This window comes from Muntiacus reevesi, chromosome 20 (assembly GCF_963930625.1).
Source record: "Muntiacus reevesi chromosome 20, mMunRee1.1, whole genome shotgun sequence".
NCBI classification, from domain to species: Eukaryota; Metazoa; Chordata; class Mammalia; order Artiodactyla; family Cervidae; genus Muntiacus; species Muntiacus reevesi.
This window is the reverse complement of record NC_089268.1, coordinates 5,544,908-5,563,683: the sequence shown is the minus strand read 5'-3', so window position 1 is coordinate 5,563,683 and position 18,776 is coordinate 5,544,908. Positions and strand designations below refer to the sequence as shown.

Genomic DNA, 18,776 nt, shown 5'->3' with positions numbered 1-18,776 from the left:
ATCCATAGATACTAAAAGCAGATTCATAGTTTTGCAGGTTAGGGGTGGAAACAGGGATCATGGCAAATAGACATGAGAAATCTCTCTAGGGCAATGGAAAATATTCTAAAACTGGAACTTATAGCCACCCACGTTGTTGAAATTGTTAGGCTTAAAAAATTTTCAGGTAGAAGTAATTTTTATATAGATGTAAACAAAGGCATCAGAAAAGACTACCCAGGGAAAACAGAAAACCTTAAAATGATTGCTAAGGAAGAGCAGACAGTAGCAAACTAGACATAAATCAAAAGATTAGCCACAAGATTACAGAAGTGGCCACCACATGATTCTACTTCTCCCACCAGGACTCTATTTCCCCCACTCCCTATAACTTGCTTTGGTCAAAACGATGTATGAGCAGAAGTCACATATGAGCTGAGAACCTAGATAGACCCCCAAAGGCCTCATGCACTTCCACTCTTGCTGCTTTGAGAATCCGAATCTAACCAACCGCATGTGAACCAACCCTGGGTAGCCTGATAGAAGGGGACAAACCATGTCCAGGCAAACTGTGAGTCAGCCAGAGGCTCATCAGATGAAACCAACATGTAACTGGGACCGTCTGTGATGACTGAGCCTGACTCAGACCAGAACCGCTGGCCAGCTGGGCAGAGCCCAATCTGCCAGTTCTCAGACTTGCGGAATAAATAGTGAATACTCAAACTGTCGCTGTTCACTGTTACAAAGCAGAAGCTAGCTGACACTCTCAAGGAGCAAGCACGGTTGCTGGATAACATAAAAATGTCTGGGTTTTATGATGATGTTCAGTAAGGCCAGGCCTCCCGGGCGTAAGAAAAGAAAAGAAAAGACACTGACTCAGATCTGGTAATTGTCAAGTCACTGTGGCAGAGGAATTGAATGACCAACGTGAGAACAACAGTAAAAGCTTCTCTATACAATTGATGAGAGTCCATACTAAGCAGAAAGGCATGTGAAGTTAAACCAGGAAGTGGTGACAGGCTGAACTTAGAGAAGCAAGAACCTCACTAAGAGCTCATGATGAGATGCAGAGACAGGCAGGGATGTGGTCAAAGAGATATTTCAGAACTTATGATCTGGGAGTTAGAGTAGTTCTAAGACATGGTGAATAATTAGAGAGCTATAAGATACTTGTCCATTTCATCTAAGTTGTCAAATTTCTTGGCATAAAATTGTACAGAATACTCTCTTTTCCTCTTAACGTCTGTGCTTTCTATTGCTAAAATGTTTCTTCCATGTGTTACATCACTGATTTGTCATTTTTTGATCAGTCTAGCTTGATATTTAGAAACTTTGTTGATCTTTTCAAAAAACCAACTTTAATACATAAACTCGACTATATATAAAATAGATAAACAACAAGGATCTAGTGTGAAGCACAGGGAACTATATACAGTATCTTGAAATAATCTATAACAGGAAAGAATCTAAAAAAAAATACACATGTGTATATAACTGAATCACTTTGCTATATACCTGAAACTAACACAAAATTGCAGATTATACTTCAATTTTAAAATACTTCTAAAAAAACAACCTTATTTTTGTTAATTTTCTCTATTGTATGTCTTTTGCTTATTTCATCAATGTGTACTTTGATTTTTATTATGTCCTTTCTTCTACTTATTTTACATTTACTTTTCCTTTTTTTAACCCCTTCGCTTCTTAAAGTTGACAGTTTGTTAGATTGTAGACCACAGCAGTTAAAGCTACATATTTTCCTCTGAGCAATGCTTTGGCTGCATCCCACAGTTTTAAGATACTGTGTTTTATTATCATTCACTTTGAAATATTTTCTGATTTTCCTTATGGTTTCTTTTATGGTGAACAAATTTTCTAAAGCATGTTATTTAGCTTCCAAATATGTGAGGTTTTCCTAGAGATATTATCGTTATTGATTCCTAGTTTAATTGTGTTATGATCAGAGAATATACTTCGAGAAGGAAATGGCAACCCACTCCAGTGTTCTTGCCTGGAGAATCCCAGGGACAGGGGAGCCTGGTGGGCTGCCGTCTACGGGGTCGCACAGAGTCAGACGCGACTGAAGTGACTTAGCAGCAGCAGCAGCAAAGAATATATTATATATGATTTCAATCCTCTTGAATTTAAATTAATTTGTACTGTGAATTGATTTATGGCCTAGAATATAGTCTGTCTTTGGGAATGAGTCATATGGGTATGGTGTTCTGTTAATACCAAATAGGTCAAGATAGTTGATGGCATTATTAAGATTACTTATATTTTTACTGATTTTCTATATGGATAATGTACCAATTGCTGAGAGAAGTATGTTAAAATCATCAACTGTGATTCCAAAATTGTTTGCTTCTCCCTTTAATTTTGACAATGTTTATTCCACGCATACATTTATGATTACATCTTCCTGAACATTTAGTCTTTTAATCATTAAAAAATATTCTTTTTAATCTGTTAATACTATTTGCCTTGATATCTATTTTGTCTGACCCACTCCAATCTTCTGATTATTATTTATATCATTTACGTTTTTCCATCTGTTCTCTTTCAATCTAAAATAATAACTGATATGATTGGATTGAGGTCCACCATCCTCTTATTTTCCTTCTGTCTCCTCTGTTTTTTCTTCCTTTGTCCCTTCCTTCTACGGATCATTTGGATATTTTTTTAGAATTAAATTTAGGTCTATCTTTTGGCTGTGCATCATTTTTTACTGTTTTCTCTGAGAATTAAAATACTCACCTTTAACTTTTCATTCAATTTAGTATTTAGAGTTAATACACCACTTCATATAAAATGCAGAAATCCTGCAATCATATGGGGAGCCCATTTACCCCCCTGTACTTCTCTACACTATAGCTGTCAAATCTTTATATACATTAAAATCCCACAATGTTAACATTTATGCTTTAAACAATCATATGTTTTACAGTTTTACTAGAAAGATGGTGCTGATGAAATTATCCCCAGGGCAGCAGTGGAGACACGGACACAAAGAGACTTGTGGACACAGCAGGGGGAGGAAGGGGAGGGAGGGATGTATGGACAGAGAAACACGGACACTTACATTAGCACATGTAGAAGAGACAGCCAATGGGAATCTGCTGCTTGACTCAGGGAACCCAAACCAGTGCTCTGTAACAACCCAGAGGGGTGGGACGGGGAGGGAAGTGGGAGGGAAGTTCAAGAGGGAGGAGACACATGTGTACCTATGACTGATTCATGTGGATGTATGGCAGAATCCAACACAATTCTGTAAAGCAATCATCTTTCAAAGAAAAAAACCAGAAATTACAAAGAATAAAATTTTATTTTATATTTACCTTGGTATTTGGCATTTCTGATCTTTTATATTTAAATTTACCCCCACACTTCTCAATACTAGCTGAACAAAGATAACCAAACCACACTACTTGGCCTTCACCTGGCATGAATGCATAAAGCATGCATTAAAATATCCCCTGGTGTTTTCACTTAAGATCATGACAGTTAAAGCAACACCACTTAACAACCAACTTGACTGTGAACAAAACATAAGATGAGGTACTGCAACTGGGAAACCAAAACTGGTGATAAGGGAAATATTTACAAGATAATTCAAAGTGCATTTATGTTAATGTTTCAGATGATAAATTGAAGCAACATTAAATATTAGGCTTTCCAGTAGGCTCAGTGGTAAAGAATCTGCCCACCAATCGAGGAGATGGAGGAGACATGGGTTTGATCCCTGAGTGGGGAAGATCCCCTGGGATGGGAAATGGCAACTCACTCCAGTATTCTTGCCTGGAGAATTCCATGGACAGAGGAGCCTAGTGGGCTATAGTCTATGAGGTTGCAAAGAGTCAGACATGACTAAGCACACATGCACACACATTAAATATTAAAGCTTTTGTTCAAAATTCTCACCTCAAAGTATAAAAATCTCTTCAATAGTATACAAAAATATCAGGAAATATTTTCAACTCATTTTAAAAGTGTCTGTAGATAGATGGATCTCATTGATATCTCTAGGACATTCCATCCAAATGCAGAAGAATACACCTTCTTCTCTAATGGAACATTCTCCAGGACAGACCACATCTTAGGTCACAAATCAAACCTCAGTAAATTTAAGAAAATTGAAATCGTATCAAGCATCTTTTCCTACCACAACGCTATGAGACTAGATATCAATTATAAGAAAAAAACTGTAAAAAACACAAACACATGCAGATTAAACAATGTGTTTCTAAATAACCAACAGGTTACTGAAGAAATCAAAAGGGAAATCAAAAAATTTATATAAACAAATGACAATGAAAACACGACAACTCAAAACCTATGGATGCAGCAAAAGCAGTTCTAAGGAAGAAGTTTATAGAAATACAATCCTACTTCAAGAAATTAAAAAAACATCAAACAGACAACCTAACTTTACACCTAAAACAACTGGAAAAAGAAGAGAAAAAAAAACAAAATTAGCACAAGGAAAGAAATCATAAAGATCAGAGCAGAAATAACTGAAAAAGAAATGAAAGAAACAATAGTAAAGATTAATAAAACTAAAAGTTGGTTCTTTGAGAAGATACACAAAGCTGACAAACCTTTAGCCAGACTCATCAAGAAAAGAAAGAAGAATCAAATCAACAAAATTAGAAATGAAAAACGAGAGGTTACAACAGACAATGCAGAAATACAAAGGATTATAAGAGACTATTATGAACAACTATATGGCAATAAAATGGATAATCTGGAAGAAACGGACAGATTCTTAGAAAAGTTCAATCTTCCAAGACTGAACCCGGAAGAAGTAGAAATTATGAATAACACAATTACAAGCACTGAAATTGAAGCTGCAATGAAAAATCTCCCAAAAAACAAAAGCCCAGGACCAGATGGTTTCACAGAAGATTTCTGTCAAACATTTACAGAAGAGCTAATGCCTATCCTTCTAAAACTCTTTCAAAAAATTGCAGAGGAAGCAACACTTCCAAACTCATTCTACGAGGCCACCATCACCCTGATACCGAAACCAGACAAACACAACAAAAAAAAAGAAAACTATAGGCTAATACCACTGATGAACACAGATGGAAAAATCCTCAATAAAATTTTAGCAAACAGAATTCAACAACACATTAAAAAAGCTCATACACTATGATCAAGTTATTCCAGGGATGAAAGAATTCTTCACTAAATGCAAATCAAACAATGTGATATACACCATATTAACCAATTGAAAGATAAAGACAACATACATGCAGAAAAAGACTTTAATAAAATTCAACACCCATTTATGATGAAAACTCTTCAAAAAATGGGCATAGAAGGAACCCACCTCAACATCGTAAAGGCCATGTATGATAAGCCTACAGTAAACATTATTCTCAATGGTGAAAAGCTGAAAGGATTTCCCCTAAGATCAGGAACAAGACAAGGGTGTCCACTTTCACCACTATTATTCAACATAGTTCTGGAAGTCCTAGCTACAGCAATCAAAGAAAAAGAAATAAAAGGAATCCAAATTGGAAAAGAAGAAGTAAAGATCTCACTGTTTGCAGATGACATGATTCTGTATATAGAAAACCATAAAAATACTCAGAAAATTACTAGAGCTAATCAGTGAATTTAGCAAAGCTGCAGGATACAAAATCAATACACAGAAATCACTTGTATTTCTCTATACTAACAATGAAAAATCAGAAAGAGAAATTAAGGAATCAATCCCATTCACCATTACAACAAAAATAATTAAATATCTAGGAACAAACTTGCCTAAGAAGGCAAAAGAACTGTACACAGAAAATTATAAGACATTGATGAAAGAAATCAAAGATGACATAAATAGATGGAGAAATATTCCATGTTCCTGAGTAGGAGGAATCAATATTGTGAAAGTGAATATACTACCAAACACAATCTACAGATTCAATGTGATCCTTATCAAATTACCAATGGCAGTTTTCACAGAACTAGAACAAAAAATCTCACAATTCATATGGAAACACAAGAGACCCCGAACAGCCAAAGCAGTCTTGAGAAAGAAGAATGGAGCTGGAGGAATCAACCTTCCTGACTTCAGATCATACTACAAAGCTACAGTCATCAAGACAGTGTGGTACTGGCACAAAAACAGAAATATAGACCAATGGAACAAGATAGAAAGCCCAGAAATAAACCCATGCACCTACGTGTACCTTATTTTTGACAAAGGAGGCAACACAGGGGCAAAGACAGCCTCTTCAATAAATGCTTCTGGGAAAACTGGACAGCTACATGTAAAAGAATGAAATTAGGTCACTTCCTAACACCATACACAAAGATAAACTCAAAATGAATTAAAGACCTAAATGTAAGACCAGAAACTAGAAAGCTCTTAGAGGAAAACATAAGCAGAACACTTGATGACATAAATCAAAGCAAGATCCTCTATGACCCACCTACTAGAGTAATAGAAAAGAAAACAAAAGTAAACAAGTGGAACCTGATTAAACTTAAAAGCTTTTGCACAGCAAAGGAAACTCTAAGCAAGGTGAAAAGACAACCCCCAGAATGGGAGAAAATAATAGGAGATGAAACAACTAACAAAGGATTAATTTCCAAAATATACAAACAGCTCATACAACTAAATACCAGAAAAACAAACAACCCAATCAAAAAGTGGGGAAAAGACCTAAACAGACATCTCTCCAAAGAAGACAGACAGATGGCTAACAAACACATGAAAAGATGCTCAACATCCCTCATTATTAGAGAAATGCAAATTAAAACCACAATGAGATATCACCTCACACCAGTCAGAATGGCCATCATCAAAAAGTCTACAAACAATAAATGCTGGAGCGGGTGTGGAGAAAAGGGAACACTCTTGCACTGTTGGTGGGAATGTAAATTGATACAGCCAGTATGGAAGATGGTATGGAGATTCCTTAAAATACTAGGAATAAAACTACCATATGACTCAGGAATCCCACTCTTAGGCATATACCCTCAGGAAACCAAAACTGAAAAAGACACATGTATCCCATTGTTCACTGCAGCACTATTTACAATAGTTAGAACATGGAAGCAACCTAGATGTCCATTGACAGATGAATGGATAAAGAAGTAGCAGTACATATACACAATGGAATATTACTCAGCCATAAAAAGGAACACATTTGAGTCGATTCTAATGAGGTGGATGAACCTAGAGCCTATTATACAGAGTGAAGTAAGTCAGAAAGAGAAAGATAAATACCACATACTAACGCATATATACAGCATCTAGAACAATGATACTGAAGAATTTATTTTCAGGGCAGCAATGGAGAAACACATAGAGAACAGACTTATGGACATGGGGAGAGGGCAGGAGAGGGTGAGCTATGGGAAGAGTAACACGGGAACTTACATCACCGTCTGTAAAATAGGTAGCCAACGGGAGTTTGCTCTATGTCTCGGGAAACTCAAACAGGGGCTCTGTATCACCCAGAGGGGTGAGATGGGGAGGAGATGGGAGGGAGTTTTAAAAGGGAGGGGATATCTGTATACCTATGGCTGATTCATGTTGAGGTTTGACAGAAAACAACAAAATTGTGTAAAGCAATTATCTTTATATGAAAAAAAAAGTGTCTGAATCTACATATTTTCAAAGCAAACACAGGATGTTAACTAAGGTGCAACTAAGGTTACCACAACCCCTGGTTATGGTAACTCATAACCAGGGGTTATGAGTAGGCCTGAAATAAAAAAATGAACCGGATCTGTCTTTTCCCCTTTAAATAAAACAAGGATGTGGGAATATTTTGAAAGTTAGCATTCATGAGAACTGAAATTAAACTGACTTTAGAAAACATCAAATACATTCATTCCTTCACCAAACATTTACAGAGCTAAAAATACTATTTAGACTATCTTCAAGATACTTACAATCTTTTAAGGGAGACAAATTTTAAAAACTCAACTATTATTATTATTATTACAAGGGAGTTAAGAAAGGTTCCTGAAGACAACTTATGAACTGGGTTTTGAAGGAAGAGCAAAGAGTTTTAGTCTTTCAGTACCTGAGTATTTCTGCGTTAGTTAAGAGTGGGTGTGCAAAGAAAGAAAAGAAGGACAAAGGGCTTTCTCTGTTGGAAATAACGTGATCGAAAACAATAATCGAAAAAGCCATGGTCTGTTTGGAGAATTAGAACCATCACCAGGACATCAGCATAGGGATCCCTCTGATATCACATTAAGAAGGTTGAACTTTATTACCCAGAACAAAGTGGAAGGCCACTGAAAGATTTTAAGTAGGAGAGGAATATGGCTTACCCAACTTTTTCTTCCTGCCTACTTCTACCAGGAAGCCAGAAAAAAATGAAAGCTCATATTCAAAACTTCCTGCGCAGTGAGAGATGACCCTGTGACACAGTTCTGACCAATGAAGCATAAGAAGAAATCTAACTGGAAAGGCATCTGGCAAAGGTTCTGATTCAGTAATGAATATGTTTCCCTGACTGGCTCTGCGTTTTCCCTCACTTCCTTCCTTGAATTCGGGCATGATGTCTAGAATGGTGCAAGCGTACTGCAACCATGAGGGAAAAGCCAGGACTATCCGAATCACCCCAGCAATAACAAGCAGGACTGATGCACCAAAGCCAGCGGCATCTCTAGACTTCATGCTGTGAGGGAACAGAAATCCCTGTTGTTTTTACTTTTTTCATAGCTGTTATTTTTTTTTTTTTTTTTTGGCCACACCACGAAGCGTGCAGGGTCTAAGTTCCCCAACCAGGGATCAAACGCAAGCTCCCTTGCACTGGAAGCACGGAGTGTTAACCACTGGGCCTTCAGGGCAGTCCACAGAAATCCATGGTTATTAAAAACCCACCTCATGCTGGGATCAGTAAAATCAGAATGGCTCCCTGACTACTAAGTTTTAAGACTTAATCTGTATTTTAGAATGATCTTTACTAAATTAGCATATATGGATTGGGAGTGGGGAGTTAGGGAGACTTGCCTGGAGGCTACTTATAGGGTCTGAAGCAAGGTAACCATCGGGAGGATGGGAAGGAAGGCAGGGCAGGATACAATGGATGGGGGGGGGTCCTGTCATAGCTTCTAGATTTCTAGTTTGGGCAACTGCAGCAGCAGGGGTGAGGATGTGCCACTCTCCACAATGGGGGCAGATACTCAGTCTGAGATCCCTGCGGGGCATCTATGTGAGAATGAGGGGAAAGGGTCGACTGTATCTGGAGGTCAAGAGTGAAGCCTGAATTTGACATCGAGATTTCAGAGTAACCATTCTGTGAAGAAGGGGCTTCCCTGCTAGCTCAGTTGGTAAAGAATCCACCTGCAGTGTAGGAGACCCCAGTTTGATTCCTGGGTCGGGAAGACCCGCTGGAGAAGGGATAGGCAACCCACTCTAGTATTCTTGTGCTTCCTTTGTGGCTAAGCTGGTAAAGAATCTGCCTGCAAAGCAGGAGACCTGGGTTCGATCCCTGGGTTGGGAAGATCCCCTGGAGAAGGGAAAGGCTACCCACTCCAGTATTCTGGCCTGGAGAATTTCATGGACTGTATAGCTGCAAAGAGCCAGACACTACTGAGCGACTTTCAGTTTCATGCCGTGAAAAGGAACTAAAACAAGAAATATGTGAGTACAAGTATAGTTTGAACAGGATGAGGAAAAATGACGTCCAGCAAATCTATTAAGACAAAACTAAGTAAGTGGTTGCCTAAGGTTGGGGTGTGGAGGTGGGAGGTGAATGGGAAGTGACTGCTAACTGGTATGGGCTTTCTCAGGGGGGATAATGAAAATGTTTTCAATTAAATTGTATGATGGTTGTTTGTACATTATAAAAACACTAAAAATCACTGAATAGGTGAACTATATAGCATGTGAATTTTATCTCAACAAAGTTATTTTAAAAATCAGGAGAAAGGGAATAACTTAGGAATATCAACATCTAAGGAAGAAGAGGGTCTGGTGCAGGAATAGAGGGAGTCATAGCCAGAAAAAAAAGGGGGAAGAGTTTCAAGAAGGGGATTGGTGTTGGGACTTCCAAGGTGGTCCAGTGGCCAGGACTTCAAGCTCCCAATGTGGGAGGCCTGGATCCAACCCTTGGTCAGGGAGCTGGATCCCACATGCAGCAACTAAGACCCAGCGAAACCAAATAAAGAAATAAATAATAAACAAATAAATAATTTTTTTTAAAGAAGGGATCAGTTGTCAACAAAGTCCAATGCAAGATAGGTCGATTAAACCTAATACAGAAATATGGAATGTAACAATATGGAACTCATGGTTGAGCAAAGGGTGAGTGGTTTCAAGTTGAAGCAGAAGTAGATTTTACTAAGTTGAGAAATAAAGAAAAGCATGGAAACAGTGACAGACTTTATTTGGGCGGGGGGGGGGGGGGGGGCTCCAAAATCACTGCAGATGGTGACTGCAGCCATGAAATTAAAAGACGCTTGCTCCTTGGAAGAAAAGCTATGACCAACCTAGACAGTGTATTAAAAAGCAGAGACATTACTTTGCCAACAAAGGTCCATCTAGTCACAACTATGGTTTTTCAGTAGTCATGTATGGATATGAGAGTTGGACTGTAAAGGAAGCTGAGAGCTGAAGAATTGATGTTTCTGAACTGTGGTATTGGAGAAGCCTCTTGAGAGTCTTTTGGACTGCAAGGAGACCCAACCAGTCCATCCTAAAAGAGATCAGTCCTGAATATTCATTGGAAGGACTAATGCTGAAGCTCAAATTCCCAATACTTTGGCCACCTGATGCAAAAAAACTGACTCACTGAAAAAGACCCTGATGCTGGGAAAGATTGAAGGCAGGAGGAGAAGGGGATGACAGAGGATGAGACGGCTGGATGGCATCACCGACTTGATGGACATGAGCTTGAGTAAGCTCCAGGAGTTGGTGATGAACAGGGAAGCCTGGCGTGCTGCAGTCCATGGGGTCAGAAAGAGTTGGACATGACTGAGCGACTGAACTAAACTGAAGGAATGGGAGGTGGCAGATAGAGAAACTTTTTCAGGGAACTTTTCTTGCCAAGAAAAGAGCTAGTGGTATAGGGGGGGTTGTGTTGTTTTTGAAAGGATGCACCTATGATGTTTATATGTCAGGAGCAGATGCCAGCAAAGAGGGAGCAACAGAAGATAGAACAGTTGTCAACTCCCCCGAGAGACAGGAAGACAAGGAGTTCACGGCATAAAACACCCATAAGGAGGTGGACAAACGAGTGGCAGGGAAGATTAAGACGCCACTTAATACGCAGGGGCAGAAAGTTTAAGGTGCCGTTACTTGGCGGCACTGATGTCTTCGGCAAGTTAGGAGACAGAAGTCACTGGCTGAGGGTGAAGGGCTGGGCCTGAGGATTTTAGGAGGAAGCAGACATTCAGATTATTATGGGAGGGGGATTTTCTTCAAGGAAGAAGTTTAAAAGCAGAGACATATTTCAAATATTTTTAAAAACTGTAATATATCACATGGCCTTGTACATAATAAATTGCCTGCAAATCCCTGGACACACACGGTGTCCATGGTCAAGTATAACCCCGTGATGCTTGAGAACCAGACCTGAAACACGCAATGTCCTCAAGAACACAGCTTTCAGGTGACCGGGAAGGTCCCCAGACAGTCGTGGTCCCAGGCCTTAGAGCCGAGGCCACAACTCTCCACATTCTGTAACACAGAAAAAAGAGTGTATGGGTTGTTTTGCCGTAGTAACTAGAAAGGAAATAAAAACTCTTTGCTTCTCTTGAGAGTTCAGAGCAGGTGTCCTCCTAAGATGCTCAAATAATGTTCTGTCAAAGACTCTGTCAGCTATCGAGTGGCACTCAAAAATTATTTTTTATTATAGCTGGCACTTATGTTTCCAGTTCTACATTCCTTGATGTGATCTCAAGACCCCTACCTTCTAATCACATGGACACGTTCTGAGCTACCTAAAAACAAGTGCGTTTCCTAAATTGTTGCCTATTCTTAAACGGTTCTGCTGTCTTGGGGGTTTGCTCTGAGTCCCTCTCTGTCTAGCCGGATACTACTCAGCCTGCACGCTGCAACAGAAACATCACCTCCTCCTGGAAGGCTTCTCTGATTACCCCAGCCAGAAGACATCACATCATCAGAATTATTCCAACCATCCCTTTTAATAATAATGTTACTTCATGTTTATGCTAATTATTTCACCTTTACCTGCTATAAATTCTTAGAAAGAATTGTGCTTTATATGATGCCCTTTTTAGCAGGATGCTTTTTTTGCACATAGCAAAAACAGGGCCTGTTTACTCAGAGATCATCTTCATGTTACCAGTGAGAACAGTAGGTCCATGTCAGAGACCCTGAGACACTACACTAAGATGGCACAGTTAGTGGCAGAGCTGGAACCCAAACCCAAGACTCTAAACTCTCATTCCTATAGTCTCATCAAACCACTGCTAGTTATCCGCCTGGTTCAATGCTGCAACTACAGTCTCAAAAAGTGAGTTCTTAACCCTTACATTTAGATAAAGATTTCAGACTTCTCCGAAAAAGCTTTCTTCTAGATTGGATTTAATAGGTTTGGATGCAAGAAAAAACAGTAGGTTTCTTTCTTTCTTTCTTCTCTAGCACTCGGCATCCTCTGTCCCCACAGAGCCGAAGTAAGGGTGACTTCAATGCCAGTGGTGACCCGGTGGGTGGGGTGAATTTGTCTTTTTCACGAATGTACTCGTTGTACTTCCACAGCTTGGCCTCTGATGCTTCTACCACATTTGTGATTCATAGCTGGAAGCGCACAGCAGTTCAGTTACGGGAACCCAACCAGTAACCACAAAATTTCAGCACTGCTATTGGGATTGAGCTGAAAAGTTATCGTTAAGGGCAAGGGCTATACCTCAGACCCTTTGTTACTGCCAACGTCTACTATTATACCTTGTAGGTGATAAAAAAAATAAATGTCTGTTTTTAAAATAATTGAGTGAAGCAAAATGAACCCAATATCATGTGTCGAGTTCAACTTAAGATTGGTTTAGTTAGCATAAATTGACTTAGACGGAGAGTTTAACTCCAGGCAAGGAATTTGTTTATAAAGATAAACTAATTGCAAAAGAAAACTGAATAATAAACTAACTAAATAATAAACTATCATTTTCTCTAATCTGCTAAATGGGTAACAATTGTTTTTCTTTGGATCTCAACTGCAGCATATGGGATCTTTAGTTGTAGCATATGGGATCTAGTCCCCCGGCGAGGAATCGAACCCTGGTCCTATGCACTGGAACCTCAGAATCTTAGCCACTGGACCACCAGGGAGGTCCCTAGATTGGTAATTCTTAATGGATGATGCAGATTAGGAGAAGCTGTGAACCACGGTTACTCCACTAAACATGCTTCCATGGTTTGGTGAGGCCAAGAGAGTCTGTGTGGACCACCTTTTCACCTAGGAGAGGATACCGTGGAGCATCCCTGGGAAAATCTAAAGGATTTGCCTTGACAGCTTCATCAGACATGGACACTAAAAATTCACTCCACTTAGCTTCTCTCTTTCACTGAGAATTCTGGGCACATGATTCTCTGGAATGTGAATGACACAGTTAAAAATCACACAGTGGTTCCTTTTCCCTGAAACGGGAAGTGAAGTTATTTACTCAGTCCTGACAGACACAAAGCACTCTTGCTTTTCCTGACATCAAACAAGGCTGCCCTTATTCCACGGGGCTGATGAACAGGGATCATGTACCACTGTCCACACTGGGTACTCTCAAGGGCATTATATGTAATTGTCTCCACTCTCCTGAAGGGCTCCCAAGGCTCTTTCTTATAATCTAATGGTACCTCAATTACCCATATCACTTTCTGAGATTTCCTTAAAATCAGGATTGTCATTGTCTGGTCCTCATCACCGGCATCTAGGGTAACAGGCATTGTGTAAAGTCACAGCATCAAATCTTATAACTCCTCAGGAAAAGTATCCTTCTTATAGACCCAGAATGAGCACTTGGTTTCCAGACTGTGTCCCACATCAATATGAAATCACTTCTCCCCATCAATATATGTATTGTTGATATATATAGATATATATCTCACTATATACATATATGTATCACACAGCACAAGTTCTTTATTTTTACATACAAAGTGCATATTTCTAGTTATCTGAGCCCCTTTTTATCTGTTAGAGAATTGGGGTTGAGCACTTGCTGGGTGGTTAATTTCACATTCCTATATGCTATCATTAAAATTTAGGGAACTCCTAAGCCAGTAAAGATGTGTTTCCAAGTGTGTGAAATAAAAAGGGATTGGAGGTAGTTGCCAAACATCTCATAAATATCTGTATCAATTACTTCTAGCTTTATGAGGGAGAGACTGAGATGAGGAAATGTTGATTATTCACTTGTGAAAGTGAAAGTGAAGATGCTCAGTCGTGTCTGACTCTTTGCGACCCCATGGTCCTCACCATGGTGGAGGACCCCACCAGGCTCCTCCATCCATGGAATTTTCCAGGCAAGAATACTGGAGTGGGTTACCATTTCCTTCTCCAGGGGATCTTCCTGACCCAGGAATCAAACCTGGGTCTCCCACATTGTAGGCAGATGCTTTTACCATCTGAGCCACCAGGGAAGCTCGATTATTCACTTAGTGAGAACTAAAAAGCTGCAGCCACTCAGATGAGAGACATGGATTTTTTTTTTTTCCCTGCTGCAAAACTTCTCCAAAGCACACTGGGTCCTGATGACAAAGTCTCCCCCCAGGGGAAGTATTTCTCTCCCTACCTGGGAAGAAACATCCTGAAATTTCCTGTCCAATTAAACTCCTTTCTGGACGTATGGAAAACAGAAGAGATATCCTTCACCAAGTAAAGCAGCCAAGTGCTAACTGAACGTCGCGTGTGTTCGAGGGCACCCCCAAAGCTCTTTCACATTTACAAATACACCAGCAGATCTTAAACCCACTTCCCTCATTTGACCACCATAGAAGGGCTGAGAGTGACTTACCCACTGACTGAGACTGGGGTTAGTAATGGAACACTCGACAGAACTATAACTTATAAGAAAACAAAATCGTTTTATTTGATACTTATTTTGCATCAGCTACTGCTAAAAAGCAACACAAGTTCTAATCTTCTAATATGCTAGAATCCAAAAACTTCAGAGGTATTTCCCATGGAGAAAATCCTGCAGGAAATGGCGTTTTGAAAGAGAGAAGGGGAAAAAAATCCACCCCTCTGTTTTCCTTAGGGGAAAATGTTTTATTTGTAGTGAGCATGAAACTATGATGAAATAGACATTCTCCTGGAACAATCTAAGGATGTTCACTCATCACATGACTTTCTTGGAGTAGTTTAACATAGGACCTTGGTACCAAAAAGAACACAAGTGGGCTATCAACAAATGATGCTAACACTGCACTGAACTTTCTGAAAAAAAAATTCTAACCAAATCCATTTTGTTGTAATTAGTGATTTACATTTTCAGTACAAACTCCAGAGCACTATTTTAACATCTGGAAAGATAAAATAAGAGCTGGGATTTAGCAAATGCTGAATTCTGAGCACTGTCCTGAGAAAGTGCAAAAAAATTTTCTCTTCGGCCAAATTCTGAGTTGTATTCGCCCAGTTATGGGACCAGGCACTCACTGAGGAATTTTTCACTCATTTGATAAATATTCATTATACAACAAGCAGTGGGGATACAGCCCTAGACGAGAGACTTGGCCCAGGCCGTCAAGATGCTCCACAACCCAGCAGATAAGGCAAATACAAAGCACACACGGGATGTCAGTCTGTACGGGGGATCTTGTGAAATGAACTACGGTGTTAAACAGTCACTCCCAGCTTTCCTAACCAAAGGCAAGTTTAGGATAAATACTTAACTGACAGATAACCAAACAAAACATAGTCCTATCTCATTTCTTCTGTCTGCACTTTTTGCTAAAACATTTGATGGCTGATCTAACAACCCAGAACAGGATTTTGATTCTGGTTCTAGCATTGATGTGTATTGGACTGGTGATCTCTTTTTAAAATCAAAATCCTAAATTTTGGTGTTCCTTTCTTGACTGTGATTGATTTTTTATCACTTCTAGATGGGTTATTCTATTAATCAGATATTCAAAAAGGGTTGGTTTATAATAGACACAGTTTATGTTGCTTCACATAACTGAGTTAATTAATAAAGACTTTAAGATTTGCATGCAAATCTTCTATTTTAACACATTTTTAATTTAATTTTACAAAATGTAATGATACCTATCAGGTACTAAATAGCTACTATAAACTAAATAGGTTTTTGTTTCCAGTTTTCTTTCTTTTTTTTTTTTTGCCTCACTGTACAGCTTCTGGGATCCTAGTTCCCTGAACCCAGGCCCCCTGCAATGGAAGGGCAGAGTCCTAATCACTGGGCTGCCAGGAAATTCCCATAAATGGGTTTTTTTTAAAACACCATTACTGGTAAACCCTGCCCTCCCCTTAGATCCCTGTAAGGTACTATTAGCCCTATTTGACAGGAAGGCGAACTGAGGGTCTGAGAAGTTGTGTCTCCCAGCACCACACAACTAGCTAGCACTGGAACCTCTGATTATCTGACTGGTTATTTTATTCTCTTTACAGTCCTAAATTGAGCCCAGAGTTCTCACCCACCAGGGCACCAGGCACAATTCCTCACTGGGCAGCATTATAAGGCTGTTTTGGTAATACAGTGAAAGCTTTCAAGCAACCAGAGTCCAATCAAACATCCAGGGTGCGACAAAACACCGGATTAACACGGGAAATGAAATGTGAAATAACTTCTCAGGTAAATAGCAAGTCGATGGAGGGTGTCTAACTATGAAGTCTTGGCTAAGAAGATCAAACCACATCATCCATTGCTACCAGCAACCTCCTGGCTGTGTGAAACTCCCCGGGAAAGGGGGGGAAATCATCTGGCATTAAGTAGGGGTTGGCCTGGAAACTCATCAAGAAACGCTGGGTCGGGAGAGCTTGTGTTTCCCGGTTTTGCTCTGTCTCCTGCAGACCTAGTCCTACAACAGTTCTGCTGAATCAGTGCAGCCAGGTCAACTGTTTAAGGAGGGAGGGATGATTCACCTTTTGAGGGTAAAGCGGGATCACTATCATCATCTCTTTGCAAAAGTCATCAGACGTTCCCAGTAAAACACGGAGCGCTTTCTGGGTGAATAGGAATACAAACTTGCAAGTCTAAAAGGTAATGCACACGGATCAAATTGCCCTGCACTAACTCCCTAAAAGCTCCCAGAGTGGCTGGATACCCAAGTGAACGGCGGCGGCTGGCTGACTGCGCCCAGAAAGCTTCCGGCCACTTCCAGATGGTCAAGGAAGCTGACAGCCACCGCAAGCCTGCGTTCCTGAGGTCAGGCCGCTTTTAGGGGCTGTCTCTCCCCTTCCAGCACAGCAGCCCCACGACACAAGAAATCTGCCAAAACCTCTCCCGGGGAACTCATGCTGGGGAGCCACTGCAAAGCACACATGTCCCTTTTGGCTTGGGGGCTGCGGGCTCGACATTCAACACCCTCACTACTGGCTTCTAAACACGCCTATGATTAATACTGGTACCCAGGAAAGAGAACTTCTTCTGACCTTGAGCGTGCGCGCTAAATAAATTACCTCGGAACGAAAGTGGTGAGATCTCAGAACAGCATCTGGAGGAGAAAAAAAAGAGAAAAACGAGACTTCAGTTAACTCCTTGTTCTTCACCTGCCGAGTCACCGACGACTTACCTGGGGGGCCGGGGGCCGAAAGGCGCGTTCCGGACGCCTTGAACGTAGTGGGGATAGCCCACAGACGGGGTTGGCTGCTAGGCCATCAGTTTAGAAGTTTCAGGGAAAGTTTTGGGGGAGTTGGGGCGCCCCGAAGTCTTCCTGCCCCAGGCTCCGGCGCCGAGGGGCGCGGGTGGAGGCGGCTGCCGCAGCCCGGACTCGGCTCGGCCGCCCCGGGGGCTCAGGCGCCGAGCCCGAGCGTCCGCGCCTCCTCTCTCCCGGATCTCTGCGCGCCGCGGGCACCACGACCCGGCGGACCCGAGGAGGCGGCCGGGGCTTGAAACACCGAAGCGCACCGGGCCGGGGGAGGGAGAGCGAGGACGCGGCGGGGGCAGCGGCGCGGAGGGAGCCGCGCTCCCCTCTCCAGACCCGCCGAGCGGTTTCCCCGGCCCCGTGGAAGCCCGCCGCGACGCGCCTCACCTCGGCTCCTTGAACGACCCGAAAAGACCGATTTCATGGGATGCCTCCCCTTCTGGAGCCTGCGGTGCCAGCAGCAGAAAAAAACGATGGTGGCGATGGTTCCCAGCAGAAGCAGCAGGAGGAAAAGGGCACATTGGATGCTATAGGGTCTCAGCAGGACGAGGAACGCGGCGGCGATCATGGTGCGGGCTCGGCGCGGCCGGCCGGCGGGCGGCGGGACCGGAGGGCGGCGGCACAGGCACCCGCGCGGGGCGCACGCGGCGCGGCGAGCGCGGCTCAGCGCGTCATGCCCGGCGCTCGCGGCCCCGCGCCGTCCCAATGGCTGCGCACCCGCGGCCGCCGCGCTGCGCGAATGAGCCCGGGCTGCGGGCAGCGCTGCCCATGACTCAGCAGACGGCGGCCCGGCGGGCACTCGGCGGCGGGGAGCCGCCCCCGCCCCCCGCGGGCGCCCCCGCCCCGCCCCGCGCGCAGCCCCGGGGCGCAGCCCCGCCGCAGACGCGGCGCGGGGGGAGGGCCCGCCCCGCCGGCCCCGCCCGGACCCCGCGCATCGCCCCGCGGCCGCGGCGGCCGCAGCATCCCCGGAGCCGGAGCTCGCGGGGCGGGGCGGGCGCGGGGCGCGGGGGGCGGACGCGGGGCGCCGCGGCGGGGGCTCGCGGATGAC

At 42.2% G+C, this 18,776-nt stretch overlaps 1 protein-coding gene across 7 annotated transcripts in view; it reads right to left on the bottom strand.

Moving 5' to 3' along the window:
* Window positions 1-18,438, bottom strand: part of DST (dystonin) — a 516,002-nt gene extending 497,564 nt beyond the window's left edge. The window contains exons 1-2 of one of the 7 annotated variants that reach the window (XM_065912760.1): window positions 18,116-18,438; window positions 17,544-17,578 (exon numbers count right to left, since the gene is read on the bottom strand). In XM_065912760.1, the coding sequence (XP_065768832.1) occupies window positions 17,544-17,578; window positions 18,116-18,296 (216 nt within the window). In that variant the 5' untranslated portion in view covers window positions 18,297-18,438. The remainder of the gene's footprint in view (window positions 1-17,543; window positions 17,579-18,115) is intronic. The other 6 variants (XM_065912746.1, XM_065912748.1, XM_065912745.1 and 3 more) reach the window with 6 other exon arrangements.
* Window positions 18,439-18,776: the final 338 nt, after the last annotated feature.